Here is a 17,463-nt window from a genome sequence, read left to right on the forward strand (position 1 = left end):
TGAATTCCAAAAATGCCCTCCTATAAATAGAAACCGAAGGTCTCGGGTTTAGGCTGCTCAATTCTACTCTCCTTTCTACTTTTACTCTGTGTTAAGCATCCCGAGACTACCCTGACGCCCCAGTTACGTGTCCGAGCCCTGATGAAGTCCCGAAGTTCCTGAGAAACTTGCTTATTTCCATTCGAAGTGCTGCCCGAGTTAAACATCGTCTTCATCAAACCTTCACTCTTACCAAGTCAGTTCATACCCCTATCACTACACTTTTAAATGCTTTTAAACACTTTATATGGGGGATACAAGTAAACACATGGTTAAAATCGTGTGAAAACATCAATCTTTTACTATAAATTCCTTGCGGTTGTTATCACTATCATACAAAAATGTTAGCATGCAAAACATCTTACGAAACCATTTTACCCTCTCGGGATGAAGTGTGTTTGTTAATAAAAATATGCTTTATTATTATGTTTGCATAATACATCTTGACAAGGGTAACCATTTCAACTATAACATTACTTATATATATAAGAAATACAAATCATTGCTATACCTTTATCAGCATAGTAAAAAGGGTAATCATTTTCGGACACAAACACATTCATTTCAAAAATACGTGACTTAATTGAGAATATGTGAGTCATTCGTCTTCATCGTATCTATCAAGGTATACAAGAAAGCCCTGTTTTAAAACCAGAGTCTCCGTCCGGAGAACGTGATAAGTGTGTATAGATCTATACGGGACATATGATCCCGCACCCTGGCTGTTAGCTACAGGTGGACCGGCAGGTTAAGGGTGACAAGTGTCATAACATTTCGACGCCTGAAGAACGTCGCTACAGGCAAATCCATCATAGTACTGTTATGAAAACCCATAGGATAGACAATTATTATGGTATTATGTTTTACGGGAAAAGTAATATTACAGTTATTTTACGTAAAAATACAAGCTTCCTATAGTTTTGTTCACCAATAAAACTATACATTTTCAGTATAAGTATGTCATATTTACTTACAAATTACAGTCTTGGGGATTTAAGACTACTTCTCACTCTTAGGAAAATATAGGATTTTCCTTGTTCAATACATTCCTTTCATACAAACAACGATTCATAACTCATTTTATAAGAAAATATCGGATTTTCTGGAAAATAAACGTGGACTTTCGAATGGCATGCATTTATTCAAATAACTACTTATGAACTCACCAACTTAATTGTTGACACTTTTTCTTTGAAATAACTTGTATTCTCAGGAAATCGCTAAACACCAGATTAGCAACTACTTTTGGGGACTAATGCTCTAGCGTTAGCAACATCTTTTGGAACATCATATTGTATTTGACTTTTGAAACATGTAATACAACAATCATGTAAACTTTTCAAATATATATTATGGTGGTGTGTACTTTCTTTACTATTCAATTGTTATGATACTGTACATGACGTCCTCCGCCCCCGAATGTTTCCGCCGTTCAGGTTTGGGGGTGTGACAGATCGTTAGATATTCTGAAAAGATAGTTATTTAAGATTAATGAAAGATATCCTAAAAGATAGAAGGCTAAGTAAATAAATAATAAATCTTTTCACAAAAGAAAAGTATTATTAAAGGAATTCAAAAATAAAAACTCATGCACTCACCAATATTATGTTGACTTTCAAAATACATGTATTCTCAGGAAGATGAGTGTGGAAGAGTGTCCCCCAAGTATGAAGGAAGTTTGCAAGGAAGTGGTTGAAGTGTAGTATAGTTATTTTAGGATTTTGTGTCTGTCCCTAAAACAATGTAATCCTTCAAAAATAAATAATAAATAAATGTTTAAAATATACCTTTGTGTTTGATTGTACCTATTGCCGAGATCCAATTATCCCTACGTCGCATTGTCCGGTGTTTCCGCCAACGGCTGGGTAGGGTGTGACAGACGATCTCTTTTCAGTCTCTCACTAAGATATCTCTAAAGATTTACTCAACCCACTGACTAGAGCATCGGAGCGTCCTCCCGGGATCCCCTCCTAGAGAATGTCTGACGTATTGTTTGATTGTGACTACAGGTTCCGTTTGGAGATTCCTTAGCCGGCCGAAATCTCGCCGTAGGGACGACATCTCAACATTGGCGCCATCCGTTGTGTGAAAAAACGAATAAAAATCGCATAGAAAATCCATGATAGCCGAGGAAGAAGAGATAGAGGTAGTGGAGGAAAAAGAAGAAGGAAGCGGAGCCAATAGAAGCCCAATTTTTCCCATGTAGCCGTTAGATCAACGTGCCACCATAACATCCACAGCGCTATCGAATCCAGCAACCACCATAACATTGCCAAAAGGGCAACCCAGCAACCAGAATTGACGATAGCAACAACACCACTACTCTTCATTCCTCTATCTGAAGCACAAACTCTTGGCCACAATACAACTAGCATCGTGACGAATGTTGGCACCACTATAACAAGGGGTATATTTCTAACTTAAGTTTCTTGACCATCCGGTCACAATAACAAAGAAGAACAAACAGTCACGACACGGAAGAACTGGTTAGAAAAATTATTAACTTAAGGTTCTCAGTAGATGACCCACGCCAACAGGTTGGCAAGGAAACGAACCATTGGTCATCCAAGCACGCATCCGCAATTCCATAATTTAGCCGATATGGGTAGTTCAAGCTACATAATATATGAACATTGTTTTACACAATTGCCTCAAGAATGGAAGACACACCTTTTCCCAACAGCGGTAAGTCTGACAGGGATTACAGGACACAACATATGGCCATTAGGAACAATACAGCTACCCCTGTCCCTATACAGCCAAGATGATAGGTGGAAGAAGACGGTCCTGATATAATTTATCGTAGAACGCTACTCGGCAGAACATAATATCATCCTAGGTAGAACAGACCTATTACACTTCGTGTTAAACTCGAGTCCTGATAAACTTCCCCTCCTAACCCTTTAATTTGTGATTTTGCGACTTTGGCCCTTACGCGGGGAGTATCCGGATGGTACGATGGGCGTAAGGGGGACTTATCCAAACGACAGCATTTTAAGGGAGTACGCCGGGTGTACTCTGAGTACGCAGGGCGTACTCCGCTAGGACTCAAACCTTAATCTCTAGGATTTGGACCCTATATATTGCACCTTAAGTCCCATTTCCTCATCCCATTTCCAGCCTCCATCAATTGAAAGGTTGTCCCTTACAAACCCTAGCCCTATTGTTGAAATTTGAAGCTTAAGAGTGTTTTTTTGTGTGTTTCAAAGGGAGGAGAAGGTGGTAGTGAAGCTTGGAACCTAGAAGCAAGCTTGGATCTGGAAGTTTCAACAACAACCTCTTGTTGGGAGAAAAGAGACTCATCAGTGAGATTCCATTTTGGAACAAAAAGATTGTTGGAAGAAAGAATCTTGCCTTGGAAGCTAGCAATGAGATCATCATAGTCAGATGCCTCCGAAGTAGCAGGAGACTTGCCCTTGTGGACCGGTGGTGGCTCTGTTGGGCCAGTCCCGGTGGGATCCTTGTTCATCATGGGATGCTTAGACACCCCTGGTATCCCTTCGGATTGGTGTGTATCATCGTCAGGGATACTTATTACCTATTCACTAGAGGTTAGCAAAGTGGAAATGAAGTTGGTGGCAAGCTTGCGTCGACGATAGCTTTCGGCAACAGTTTTTCCTTTGGTCGCATCAGAAAAAGTTGCAAGGCTCAAAAGTCCTCTTTTCCTCGTCATGTGGGATGTTGCACCCATCAAAATCCCACCTTTGTTATCTTCCACACACTCAAAAACCTCAGAAGGGACTGGAGGAGGAAGCACGGCTAGGGGCGCGCCAGACGGGTTGCCAGAAGTCTCGTCGATAGGGGCCAAGGGTGAAGGTACCGAAACAGCAGAAGTAGTGGATGAGGAAGGTTGTCACGAAGAGCAATTGGTCGAAACTGCAAATCCCTTGGAATTTCCGCCCAAGCACATCAGAAAAAGAAAACACTCGTTTCTCCCCTGAAAGATAACCATTCCCTTTTTATCTTAAAAACAAGAGGGATTGAGGAAGGGAATAGGAATATAAACGAAATAGGAAAGTCAAAAAGCAAAAAATCCTACCTCCATTGATGACAAAATATTCAGGCATTTCTTGACGGCGCCGCTACTCGGTGTTCATCCCCGCACCAGCAAGAATGCATTCAGGGAACTCCTCGGGAACAACGGTAAAACTTTCCAGAAGACGAACAATTTCTTGATCCCGACCAAGAAATTTGGGTGCACTATCAGAAGTCACTTAAGTTCGAACGTAGGGTCCTCTAACTCGAGATCTGTCCACCCAGAACCAATGATTTTTCCAGTTCTTCAAGCTGCTTTTCCCGTCAGGAACAAGGACGTGAGCATTCTTTCGGGTATAGGAAATAAACTAGTCACCAGCGGTAGAAAAATGAAAAACGTTCTTGAACACCAGGAGACTTGGAAGAAAACCTTGAGATCCACAAGCATCTCAAAAGCAACGACCTTGTTTACAACATTAGGAGTAAGGTCGTAAACATTGACCTCGTTTTTGTGAAGCACCTCGTCGAGAAAATCAGTAGTCGGAAGCCGATAGCCAACATTAAAGGTCCTGGCATAAACACCGACTTTTCCCAGAGGAGATTCCACAAAAGAGGCTTCGTCCAAAGGTACAAGTACTCCATCCTCCGGCTGCAAGCCGTACTTCTCCCGGAGAGTCTCAACATACTCAGAAGTCGGAATAACACCATGGGAAGAAATCATGCTAACAAGGAGAGCCATTTCCTTTGAAAAATGAAGAACGGAGGAAAATGAAATTGAGATTGGAAAGAAGAAGGCGTATAAAGGGGAAGACGGGTATTTATGGATAGAGATCACAACAAATCAAACGCCCAGAAAAAGCGGGCCAGTTTGCAGGGGTAATAACTGTTTGACGGATAAGAAAACGACACATGTATCTATGAGTCTAGCACATGATGACTCGCTACGCTGCTTCATCACTACAAGACTAGGGGGCTTGATGACGTACCCCATAGTGATCTTTCGTGACGCGACTAAAAAACGATGGTAACTCGTCAAAGAGAAGCAGTCACTGGCTCGAATGCATCAAAAAAGAAACAATTGGACGGAACTGACCAACAAGGCCTGGGAGCCAGCAAAAAACAACGTCGAGGCTAGAACCTAACCAGACAGACAGGAGGATCAGTTATGCCCGGCAGCCAACGTTATACATAGAAAGACTTCTTGATCTCCACATAAGGCTATGGGCTGGCGCACAGAAGGAGACGTCGGTATGGTTGTGCACGGACCACTGCCATTTATTCCCTCTACACCAATCAAGACAAAGCAGGAGTCAGACGCAGACAAATAGACCAATAGCATCCCGACATACAAAATACTGTTGCTATGGTCCCCTCCGCCTAAAGTGCTAGCTATATAAGAAACGCTAGGAGCACTTGAAGAAGATACGATCTCTTTTCACTCTCTCACTAAGATATCTCTAAAGCTTTACTCAACCCGTTGACTAGAGCGTCGGAGCATCCTCCCGAGATCTCCTCCCGGAGAACGTCTGACGTATTGTTTGATTGTGACTACAGGTTCCGTTTGGAGATTCCTTAACCGGTCGGAGTCTCGTCGTAGGGACGATATATATATATATATATATATATATATATATATATATATATATATATATATATATATATATATATATATATATATATATATATATAAAAAGAAATATGTGGCTGTTAGGTACAGCAGATTAGGTATAAAAACCATTAATGTCATGTCGTTTTGGAGAATATATAATCAACTAATTTCCCAAAAATTTCATTTACTACTGATCATCCATTATATATATATATATATATATATATATATATATATATATATATTAAATCGTATTTAGGCTATCTTTGGCGTACTAGCTGAAAAGTTAGTTGTTAAATAAAAAGTTAGCTGATAGCTGAAAAGCTAGTTGATAAAAAATATCGTTTGGTAACTTAGTTGAAAAGCTAGCTGAAAAATATAAAATGACTTAAAATGACATTTAAAAGAATGCGTTTCTGTAACTAATTAAATGGTATATTTGGAAAATTTTACAAAAAAAACTCTTAAAAAGATAGTCTAAGTAGTTTTTTTTAAAAAAAACTAGCTTATAAGCTACTTTTGGCTTGCCATGACAAATTAAAAAAGCTCGAAAAATAAGCTAGATGTGGTGCATCAAATGACAAATGTTGTCTTAATATGAATACTTAAACCTGAATCATATTCTTTATCCCCTCCGTTTTGTCAATTCGGTTTATTCTGTCTACCATCATTAGTTCTCAACTGTTAATTCTTAATTATAAATCAATTTATTAAATGACATGTAATTTGACATTCATGGAACTTTAAATATGTGGGTTTCTTTGAAATCAATAATGAACTTTGTATCTCTTATTAGGACATAAATGAAAAAACATGACCAATAACAATGTTAGACATAAATGAAAAAGAATACAACGAGGTGTCATCGCAGTCAAAAAATTCAAAATTCATCTTTTATTGAGATATATATGATCATATAAAAAAACTGAATATGCAGTTTAAAATATTATTCTCATCTTATTTTTCAAGAAAACTCATAGGGACTATATATACAATACGTGAATGAGGAGTGAAACAATTGACAGCTAGATATCCTCACTAAAATAGGAAACTAAGAGATATACATGAAGAATCGGAAGGGATAAAGATTAAGCCAATTCCCTTTACTCCCCCTCAAGTTGGAGCGTGAAGATCACGAACGCCCAATTTGCCGAATAGATAACGAAATTGCTTGGCACCAAGTGGTTTAGTAAAAACATCAGCAACCTGCTCAGTGGTGCTGATGGAGCATGTCTTAATTTCTTGAGAGTCAATACGTTCACATACAAAATAACAATCCATTTCGACGTGTTTTGTACGTTCATGGTAGACAGGATTGTTGGCAATGTGGCGAGCAGCTTGATTGTCACAATAAAGAGAAGTGGGACCGGTTTGAGATACACCTAGTTCTTGCAACAACCATCGCAACCATAAGATTTCACTAACACAAGAGGCCATAGCACGGTATTCAGATTCAGCGGATGACCGGGAGACGACAGACTATTTCTTTGTTTTCCAGGAAATAGGTGCATCACCAAGAGTGATAAAGTACCCGGTTTTGGAGCGCCGAGTCAAGGAACACCCAAGCCAATCAGAATCACAAAAGGCTTTGAGTGTCAAGTCACCAGTAGAGGACAGAAAAATACCTTGACCTAGTGTGGCCTTGAGGTAACGAAGGATTCTGATGGCTGCATCAAAGTGTAGTTGACGAGGAGATGAAACAAACTGACTCAGGGTGTTCACAGCAAGAGTAATATCTGGGCGAGTAACTTGTAAGTATAGGAGTCTCCCTATAAGCCGCCGAAATTGGCTTGCATCTGCAAGAGGTGTGTCATCTGCTTTGTCAATATGTAGATTTTGTTCCATTGGAAATGCGCTAGGCCTACATCCTTAAAGACCACAATCCGCTAAAATGTCCAACGTATACTTTCGTTGGCTAAGAACCAACCCATCTGGAGTTCTGGTTGCCTCAACTCCAAGGAAAAACTTTAACGAACCCAAGTCCTTTATGCTAAAACGTTTGTGTAGATATGCCTTTATTTTGTTAATACGATCAATGTCATTGCCGAGAAGAATAACATCATCGACATATATAAGAGCAGCCACGTAAGTAGTTTGTGTTTGGAAGATGAAAAGAGAATGATCAGCTTTGGAGTGTCGGAAGCCAACGCTTAACAACGCATCCGTGAACTTTTTATACCAATTACGAGAGGCTTATCGTAATCCGTACAAAGATTTTTGCAGTCTGCAGACTCGCTTATCACCAACCTTAGCAAAACCTTGTGGAATTTTCATGTATACCTCTTCGTCTAAATCACCGTGTAGAAAAGAATTGTTGACGTCTAATTGATGGATTATCCATTTTCGATGAACAGCAACAGCCAATATCGTTCTAACAGTCACAAGCTTAGCAACGGGTGCAAATGTCTCATGAAAATCCACCCCTTCGATCTGGGTGAAACCTTTAGCCACCAATCGCGCTTTATAACGTTCAATTTCTCCATTGGGCTTGTATTTTATTTTATAAACCCATTTTGAGTCAATGGCTTTCTTTCCAGGCGAAAGATCCGTCAAGATCCAAGTATTGTTGGTTTTAAGTGCTTGGATTTTGTTTTTCATGGCTTCTCGCCACTTGATGTCTTTGACAGCATGAGAGAAGTGTTTGGGCTCATCGTGCGTTGAGATGGCAGTTAAAAAAGCTTTGTGTGTGTTAGAGAAATTTTTATATGATATAAAATGAGATAAGGGATGTACCGTTGAGGATGCTGAATTGACGCCGGGAAGAGAATGATCTAAGGAAGGTGGCAATTGCACTTCATAATCTCCAAATCGTTGAGGAAGATTTCGAACACGTTCCGGTCTATTTTGTTGCGTTGGAACGGTAGTAGAATGAGAATCTTGTAGTGAGATTCTCTCAGTAGGAGTTTGACCAAGGTCATCTTCTTGGTTTTCTGTTTCTGTGGGTGACGCATAATCAATACTAGGCTCCGGTGGTTCACTACTTATTTTTGGATTAGGCGGTTGATCGTAATCAGTTGGTGTTAGCCAAGGATCGGGGCTGGAAGAAACATTATTGGTTTCCAGATGCGCGTCATGAAACGGGTATTGGCACTCTACAAATTTCACATCTCTTGAAACACAGATTTTCTTTTCTTTTAAATCATAGACACGATAACCTTTTTGCCTTGGTGGATAGCCAAGAAAAACGCAAGGCCTCCCCCGTTCTTCAAATTTATCCTTTGACGCTTTGTTCTCTTTTATATAAACCAAGCACCCGAAGACTCTCATATGATCATACGTTGGTTTTCGATCAAATAAGAGTTCATAGGGTGTCTTGTTCTTCAGAACTTTGGATGGCAATCTGTTTATGATGTAGGTGGTTGTTAACACGCATTCTCCCCAAAACTTTATTGGTAGGTTTGCTTCAAACCGTAAGGCTCGTGCTACTTCCAACAAATGTCTATGCTTTCTCTCAACTACCCCATTTTGTTGAGGCGTGTGTATGCAAGATGTTTCATGAATGATTCCATTGTCTTCATAGAATTGTACCATTTGATTTGAGACAAACTCCCATCCATTGTCACTACGAATTTTCTTGACTTGCTTCCCAAATTGAGTTTTTGTCATTTTACAAAAAACTATCAAGCTATTGCTAGCATCAAATTTGTTTTTGATCAAATATACCCATGTGCATCTACTAAAATCATCAACGATTGTCAAAAAATAATGAGCACCGGAAGTAGAGGGTACACGATAACCTCCCCAAATATCACAATGTATAAGATCAAAACAAGCAGTAGTTTTTATAGAACTATCTAAAAAAGGAAGTCGAGTTTGCTTCGCCTTTACACAAGAATCACAATGTTCGACATTAACTACTTTTCCTATGGAACTAATGTGTTGAAGTTTATTGTTGGATGCATGCCCTAACCTTCTGTGCCAAATATCTGAATCAAACTTTGCCGTCATTGCTGCAATTCTTTTGTCCGTTCCTTCCAGTTGATATAGACCATTCTCACATCTCCCCGTGCCAATCAGCTTCCTCGAGTGTAAGTCCTGTATGAGACAGAAATCAGGAAAAAACGTCACAAAGCAATTGAAACTTTTCGTGATTTTGCTTACAGAAAGAAGATTGCATCTAAAGTCTGGAATATATAAAACACGATCAATTTTTGTGTCATTAGGAAGACATGCAGTCCCAATTCCTTGAAGTGGAACATCATCACCGTTTGGTATGCTAACATGAACTCCTTGGTTGGACCTTTTAATACTTGAGAGAGCGGATTTGTTGCATGCAATATTTTCGGTGGCACCTGAGTCAATGATCCAAGGGGTATTAAAATTAAACTTACCAGCCATGTTGGCTTCCGGTTTCATTGTGGATTCGCTCAGTTGCTTAATTAATTTTGAGTATTGTTCAAAATTAAGTCCAGGTATCGGGCTAGACTCAACTTTGACATTGGCTGCCTTTGGTTTTGGTTTAACAGGTTTTCTTTGGTCTCCTGTTTGCTTTCGGTTGCGAGAGTCCCACCATTCTGGGTAACCAATCCTTTCGAAACACCCATCTATGGTATGTCCATTCTTTCCACAGTGTTTACATTTGAGGCCTTCACGAGTGTTGAGTTGTCTTTCTGAATTCGTTTTGTCAGGTGCTTGGTTACGTACCTGATAGGCTGCAGCTTCGGTGATGTTCCTTCTTGAAGCGGATATGCTTCGTTGTTGCTCGTCTTCTGCTACAAGGTGGTATATGGTTCCAAGACTCGGCATTGGTTTGGTGCTCAAGATTTGGGTTTTAATGGTTCCAAATACTTCGTCGAGTCCCATAAGAAATTCATAGACACACTCTCTTTCTCTTGACTCAACGAGTCGTTTTCCAAGATCACATGTGCACTTACCACAAGTGCATCTTGGAATCGGTGAAACCGTATGGATCTCATCCCAAATGGCTCTCAATTTAGTGAAATAAGTCGATACGGTAGCATTATCTTGTCTCAGCATCGTTAGTGCCCGTTTTAGTTCATACGCGCGAGGCGCACTTTCTTTTCCAAACCGCTCTTCAAGATCTTCCCAAACTTCTTGGGATGTGTTAGCATATTTAACAATGTTTCGTATCTCCTTCTCCATCGCTGCTGTCATCCACCCCCGTATTAGAGCATCACAACGTTCCCAAGCTCGTAGTTCCAGGCCGTCTTCTGCTGGTTTGATCAAGGTTCCATCAATGAAGCCCGATTTATTCTTTGACAAGAGAAAATCCTTCATCTCTCTTGCCCAGTCGACATAGTTGTTGTCACTGAGAACTTCATTGACATGAATTTGTCGAGGGTAGTCGGTAGGATGGATGTAGAAGGGTGAAGCAGGATCCGATGATGGGTTTTTGGTGGAAGAGCTGCTGCTGGGTGTTTCTCCTCCTGTCATGGTCGTTTAGCAGGTAAGGTATCCCTACTCTGATACCATATAAAAAAACTGAATATGCAGTTTAAAATATTATTCTCATCTTATTTTTCAAGAAAACTCATAGGGACTATATATACAGTACGTGAATGAGGAGTGAAACAATTGAAAAGCTAAATATCCTCACTAAAATAGGAAACTAAGAGATATACATGAAGAATCGGAAGGGATAAAGATAAAGTCAATTCCCTTTAGATCATGGTTTACATAAATAGAAGACGTTCATGAAATTTTAATTAAGGCGCTGTCTAAGAATGTGTCTAGTTTTCATCAAAGTCATTTCTGTGATATCCTTTAAATCTTATATCATTACACTTGACTAAGCATACATCCCAATCCACATACATCATTTTCCAACTCAATAAGTTACATGTTTAAAACTGTTTAGATAATATTAATGATAGGAATTTAACGTTCAATTACCAATTATGCTCTTCATTCTCCTTCTAAAGGCACATTACTAAGATGGTGTCTAAATTCCCATTTCAACATTCTAATGTGCAAACTGTCATAATCTAGCACAATTACATAAGGTTGATCCCTTCATTCCATCACATTCACAAGGTTCGACCCTTATCCATTGGTTCGTATAATGAATTTCCATGATGAATATTTAAAATAGAAAGATGTTTATATCACATAATCTTGCATAAACTACCATTATACTTTTGTGTGCTTTGCCCCAATTTTTTAATAAAAGTTGTAAGGCATACATAAAAGTAGATATCTACAATACAGATAAATCATATATAATCATTCTGCACCATATAATACACATTCTTTGTGTTAATTTATTTCTCTGACCTAATCATTCTACTCTCTACTGACACAAGTCACCACACGAATCACATACTTCACAACAACAATTCAAGCACTCAAAACACGCAAGCGCCGTACATAACTGCGTCAGAGCAATCGCACATTGATCGTTCATTCGAGAACAACACCGTAACACACTCACACAACAACATCGATCAAGAACGACGTCGTAGCAAGAAGAAGCCGCCTGCATCATCATTCCCGCTGGCTCACTCAGCTTCACCTCTTCTGTTCCCGGCGCCAAATTATCAACACTCGCCATCACATTACCAAATCCAACGCTTAAATTGCTTAGATACATAACCTTATGATTCTCCAACTTCGAATACTCCTATTGTTAAAAATCGGTAATTAATTTTGTTAAAATATATATATATATATATATATATATATATATATATATATATATATATATGGAACAAAAAAGTAATTATATGTTAATTAAAAGGTGTAGTGTACCTCTTCAGGTAGAACTGAATCCATAGCTGGCTTTACTTTGTCGCCTTGAATTAGAATCATGTGAGTGTATTCGGAAGGAACTCCGATTTGTAGGCTCATTTTAGCAACTTTCTCCTCAAGTTGTTTATTTTGATCTAACCATGCGTGAGCTGTCAGCGTATCAATCTCCCTTCTCGCACAAACCTAATACACAAGACAGGTTTTTTTTTATACATTCAAAAGACATAAATGCCCTCGGAACTAGGTGTGAAAATTAAGATTATCTTTACCCTGTCTAAAGTAATGCCCTTTGCTTTTCTCACTTTGACATCAATCTTGTAAGAACTCATATCGGCTGTGAAGCCTCTAGCTTTGACAATGTCAGGAAAGGTCCCCTGGTATCGACCCGATAGAATTAATGGATTTCCATAAAAGTCCGGAACACGAAAAGGGTAAAACTGTAATAAACAGAACAATTAAGGGTCAATTTTAAATAAAAATGAATTGAATACAAAAAGTGTGTAAGCGAATGTACCTCATGTGACTCAAGAGTTTCTAGGCCATCAATGGTTACATTTGCAAGTACATGAGATGAGGCGTTGTTTAACAGTTTTGGTAATCGATCACTGATTGAATCTGGTCAAATTAAGAAAGGGAAAATTACAAATATACCCTCATAGGATATAATTATAAATATTTGTAGTTGATGAGAGTATGAAACTGACCTACATCATATGCAGCATCATAGCATCCTCTTCCCATATGTGCAAGCATTTGCAAAAAATAGTGATTGCAGTATGAACCTGAATTCATTAACATGTACAAATTACAAATATACCCATATAGGGTATTATAATTAAAGAGAAGTCATACATATTACATACCTATGCCAAATGTGAAAATTCTAGGAGAATTAATCCCTCCATCCATAAGGTGATCCTTCATTAGATTACAAATATCTTTTTCATCTTCAACAGATCCATCAGTAATGAGAAAAATGAGAGGAATTGATTCACCCGATTTACCAACCATATCAAATGCCTTGATGACATCATCAAAAAAAAAAAATTAATGATTTAGTTTTAATGTGGAATAGGAAAATTGTGTAAGTAAGTAAGTAAGTACGTGTTTTAGAGGAAGTAGGAGGTTTGTGGATCCTTCAGCAATGAGATTATTGTGCATCCATTCAATGGCATTTGTGATTCCTTCATCAGTTGCTGATTCCAATGAAGATGAGAATGATTTGATGTTTCCATTGAAGGCTATGATGTTAAAGGAATCTTCTTGATTAAGCTCTGAGAGGGAATTTATCAATGCATTTTTTGAATTCTCAAGAGGGTCATCTTGCATGCTTCCACTTATGTCTATTAGAAACACCACTTCCTTTTTAAAAGGCTATTATCACACAAATGAAGAACACTGTTAAAAACTTAAAATTGGAAATTACAATTGAAGAATTAAAGATTCTTGAAGTGTCCAAGTAGTTTACAAACCTTTGAAATTTTGTTACTTCCAGGGAAAAGATAGAAGCAGAACATATTTCTTTGATCATAATCATGAAGAGATGGAGTATGCAGTAGCAATCCAGCTAAAATATCATCTGAAGACAACTGAAAAGTAAAAAAGAGGATCAAAAATCAAAAAATGTTTTTGTATGCCCTTTTATACAGAATAATTAAGATGTGAGATCTTACAGAGTAAGAAAAGAAGAAGTTTTCAGTTGACCATCTTTTAACATCTGCCTCATATGAGAAGCTTAATTCACCAGACTTTCGTTTTGTTTCCTTTCAAAAAAAGAGAGAAAGATATTGGATTAGTAGAGAGGAAATAAAAATTTATTAGTAAACTATAATTTAATAAAAAAGTATACCTTTAAAGGATGACTAGAATAATTGCAGATGATTTCTGTATCTGTACCAGAGTTGACATTTAGCATGATTTTTTCCTTATTAGAAGTTTCCTTCACCACTGGAAGAACATGATCAGGAAAAGTGAAAGGCACACTGAGACAGAACTCATGATGTTGATATAACAATTTCTGAGACCATTTTATAGTGACATGGATTTTTGATCCTCCATCAACCTTTAAATGTTGAGCATCATAGAGTAAGTAAATCGGTGTAAAAACTTAAAAATGGTGATTCATGGTGCAGAGTTTATTAGGAAACCTGTGGAATTTTGAACATGTAAGTGTTGCCTTTCATTAGAGAGCTGTTATTTGTCTTTGTTACTTTTTCTACATCTTTTTCATTTTGAGGAGTTATGAATTGGGAAGAATATGATCTTCTTGTGCTCTCCACCTCAATACCTAGAACTGAACCCTGTTAGCCAAACCATGTTCTTTTCAGAAGTTAAATTGGGAAGTTTGATGGAAAACATTTGATAAATAACAAATAATAGAGAACGTTATAAGGATCTAAGCATCATATCCTTGCAATTCAGTTGTGAATATTAATAAATCTGTGTTGGCATACATTCTTCGGATCCCCAATCCATTAACTAGAAAAGGTAAAAGTGAAATTAAATAAACATGAACATGAACATGCTCCTTCAAAGTTAAATTCTCATTCTTCCCTTTTATGTCCACACAAATCGAATAAAAATGCCTAAAAAAGACGCTATAAATAGTAATTGTGTAATGGAAGTAATAAATAATGTGAACAGTTGAAGTATTTCATTTCTGGAAACATCACAAGGATGTAAATCGAAAAAAAAAAGGAGCGAAATAAGAGAATTAGTTTATCTCGCATTGCTTTAGTTACGACGTGATTTGTATTCCTTGCGTCAATTTTGGATTATCCGGTATTAATTTGTCTCTTCCTATTCAATAGTTGTTCGATTTTACATCCTTTGATGATTTACTTATGAAGTTATGAGATGGAATTGGAAACGAATAAGGGGATTCACGAACAGATAGCAATTTATTTACATTGATTACCTGGTCGCCCATAGGAATCGCGATTCTGCAATCGCAACATGACTTTGAAGTTACGCAATGAACGCGCCAAGTTCCGGTAACTGTAACAAACGCAGTGTCCAAATAACAGTCAACTTCCATCGTAATTCCATGCATATGTAGCGGAACCAGCGCCGGCGGATCACAATGCCCATAAACATACGGCTGGTAGCTACAAATATCCGGATTATCAACAACAGAAGGATCAGATATCACCGTGTAAACCATCGGCGCTGTGGGACGGTGATTCTCCGGCAACCGCAACGACGAGGACGACGAACATGACGACAACGACTTCTTCATGGACGGCGCCTTCGGAACAGTCATGGAAGCTTTATCTTTTCCGTAACTAATCCGTTTGGATAGCTGTAGTCCCGCTTGAACTGATCTAGAAAACTCATCGATGGCCATCGGAGGAAAATGTCGGTAATAATTGGTAGTCGGAGTGTGTGTGTGGATGTGTATGTGTGTGAAACTGCGAGTGAGAGTGGGAGTGAGAGTGAGAGTGAGAGTGTTAGTGTGAGAGAGAATATAGAAATAGCTGGTGTGACACTTCGCTATATTGGAGGTCATGTTCAAAAGGAACTCTACTTTTGGACTCATGTAATTGGAGACGAATTGACACGCTAATTAAGCATGTTTAATTGCCAATTCCACCTTATCAATTATTGCTAATGCTACCCTTTTATTATTATATGAACTATATATGTTAATAAAATATTTTTTTATAATCATAAGTAGATAGTTATACTTACAAATATAGAGAAAAAAAATTATAAATCAAAATCGAGAAACAATAAGATTAGTTGGTGTTTGGACTTCTCCAAAACCTGTTTGGATTATTAAATTTTTTCCCACTTGTTTTTTAATACTTAGTCTTAAAGTTGTAACTAACATGAATGTGACTTGTACTTGTTTATTTTTTTTGAATGGTCGAATCATATTAAAATAACAATGAGCTAACAAAATATTCATAGAGGTGGTCAATGTCTACTTTTATAATCGTTTGATATAATTGACTTTCAGTTTGGACCTTTTATTAAAAATCCCAAAAACCACATAAACATAATATTATCAACAATCGAATCTTTTTAAGTTTTTTGTAACTTGAAAATAAGGAATTCTAAAAGTTTCAAATATTTGGCATCTTTTTTTAAACAACAAGGAATATTATAAAAAAGCAAGAAGCTAGCAAAAAGATATTACACATACATAAAAACTAGAGTAGGATTTTTCAACCAGTCTATCAATTTCATAGAAATCCTAATACGTCTATTAGAAATCCAAAAAAATTATTTCTCAATAATCTCATCAAACAAAGAATCTTATCTTTGCTTCACCTTCCCGAAGATAAGAGAATTACGAAAAGTCCACAACGTCTAACAAGAAGTAATCACCATATCTTGAAACATTTTTCTCTGTGAAACAGAAAATGACTACTATCACCCCACATGATCAAAGAATCAACTGATAAAGTCGAAGGAACCTTCACCCCCCCCCCCTCCCTCCCTCCCTCCTTAATCTAGTGACCCGAGACCAAAGCCCTTCAACTGAAGGACAACTACAAAAAAATATGGGAGATAGACTCGACCCCCTCCAAACATGACGAGCATAAAACGGAATCCAAATATGTGCATCTATGTGCCAATCTCTCTCTCTCTCTCTCTTTCTCTCTCTCTCTCTCAATCGAATACACTGCAATCTTATTCTCCACATCAAAATATTACATTTGATAGGAATAAAAGAATTTCACCTCGTAATCGTCAAAATGCTCCACATTATTGTTAAAATCACCACATCCAACACATTGTCTGTGAAATCCCCATTTTCATGGCCAGAAAAGAACGATTTTATTTATGCTTTATAAAAATCAGAGTATCTCTTTTAATAAAAATGTTGCGGAATTTGTTCCCAGAAAAAAAACATGGTAAATACGTTATCAAAGCATTTCCGAATAAACGTATTTTTTATTCATTTTAAAACATTTGGGATGTCATCGTCAATACAGAAACATAAGCATAAACAGTACTTACAATCATTTACACTAGTGATCTACATCTCTTTAATCTCTCAGTGAAATGTAACTTCATATCGACACCTGTGATACAAATAAGTTTGAGTGGGTCAGGTTGGGAAACCTGGTGAGTACATAGGATTTTCAACCCACAATAATATAATTATTATGTTTAATCATCAA

General features: G+C 37.7%; 1 protein-coding gene across 1 annotated transcript; it reads right to left on the reverse strand.

The window, feature by feature from the left end:
- Nucleotides 1–11,633: 11,633 nt before the first annotated feature.
- On the reverse strand, nucleotides 11,634–15,854 carry LOC145107941 (uncharacterized). The gene is made up of 12 exons (XM_079044903.1): nucleotides 15,249–15,854; nucleotides 14,479–14,631; nucleotides 14,181–14,393; nucleotides 14,005–14,094; nucleotides 13,804–13,920; nucleotides 13,436–13,705; nucleotides 13,195–13,351; nucleotides 13,036–13,113; nucleotides 12,846–12,946; nucleotides 12,601–12,768; nucleotides 12,332–12,514; nucleotides 11,634–12,203 (listed from the first exon to the last, which is right to left on the reverse strand). The coding sequence occupies exons 1-12, from the start codon at nucleotides 15,837–15,839 to the stop codon at nucleotides 11,874–11,876; spliced, it is 2,451 nt and encodes an 816-aa protein (XP_078901029.1). The 5' UTR covers nucleotides 15,840–15,854; the 3' UTR covers nucleotides 11,634–11,873.
- Nucleotides 15,855–17,463: the final 1,609 nt, after the last annotated feature.

Source organism: Lactuca virosa, chromosome 4 (genome assembly GCF_052849685.1).
Source record: "Lactuca virosa cultivar CGN04683 chromosome 4, Lactuca_virosa_CGN04683_v6, whole genome shotgun sequence".
Lineage (NCBI taxonomy): Eukaryota > Viridiplantae > Streptophyta > Magnoliopsida > Asterales > Asteraceae > Lactuca > Lactuca virosa.

What these genes read in the sequence shown, in the direction of transcription:
- LOC145107941 (XM_079044903.1), bottom strand. Translation starts at nt 15,839, where the DNA reads ATGACCTCCAATATAGCGAAGTGTCACACCAGCTATTTCTATATTCTC. An exon ending in TCCTACTTCCTCTAAAACAC is followed by an intron (nt 13,352 to 13,435) that starts GTACTTACTTAC and finishes GATGTCATCAAG; the next exon opens with GCATTTGATATGGTTGGTAA. An exon ending in AGGGCATTACTTTAGACAGG is followed by an intron (nt 12,515 to 12,600) that starts GTAAAGATAATC and finishes CTTGTGTATTAG; the next exon opens with GTTTGTGCGAGAAGGGAGAT.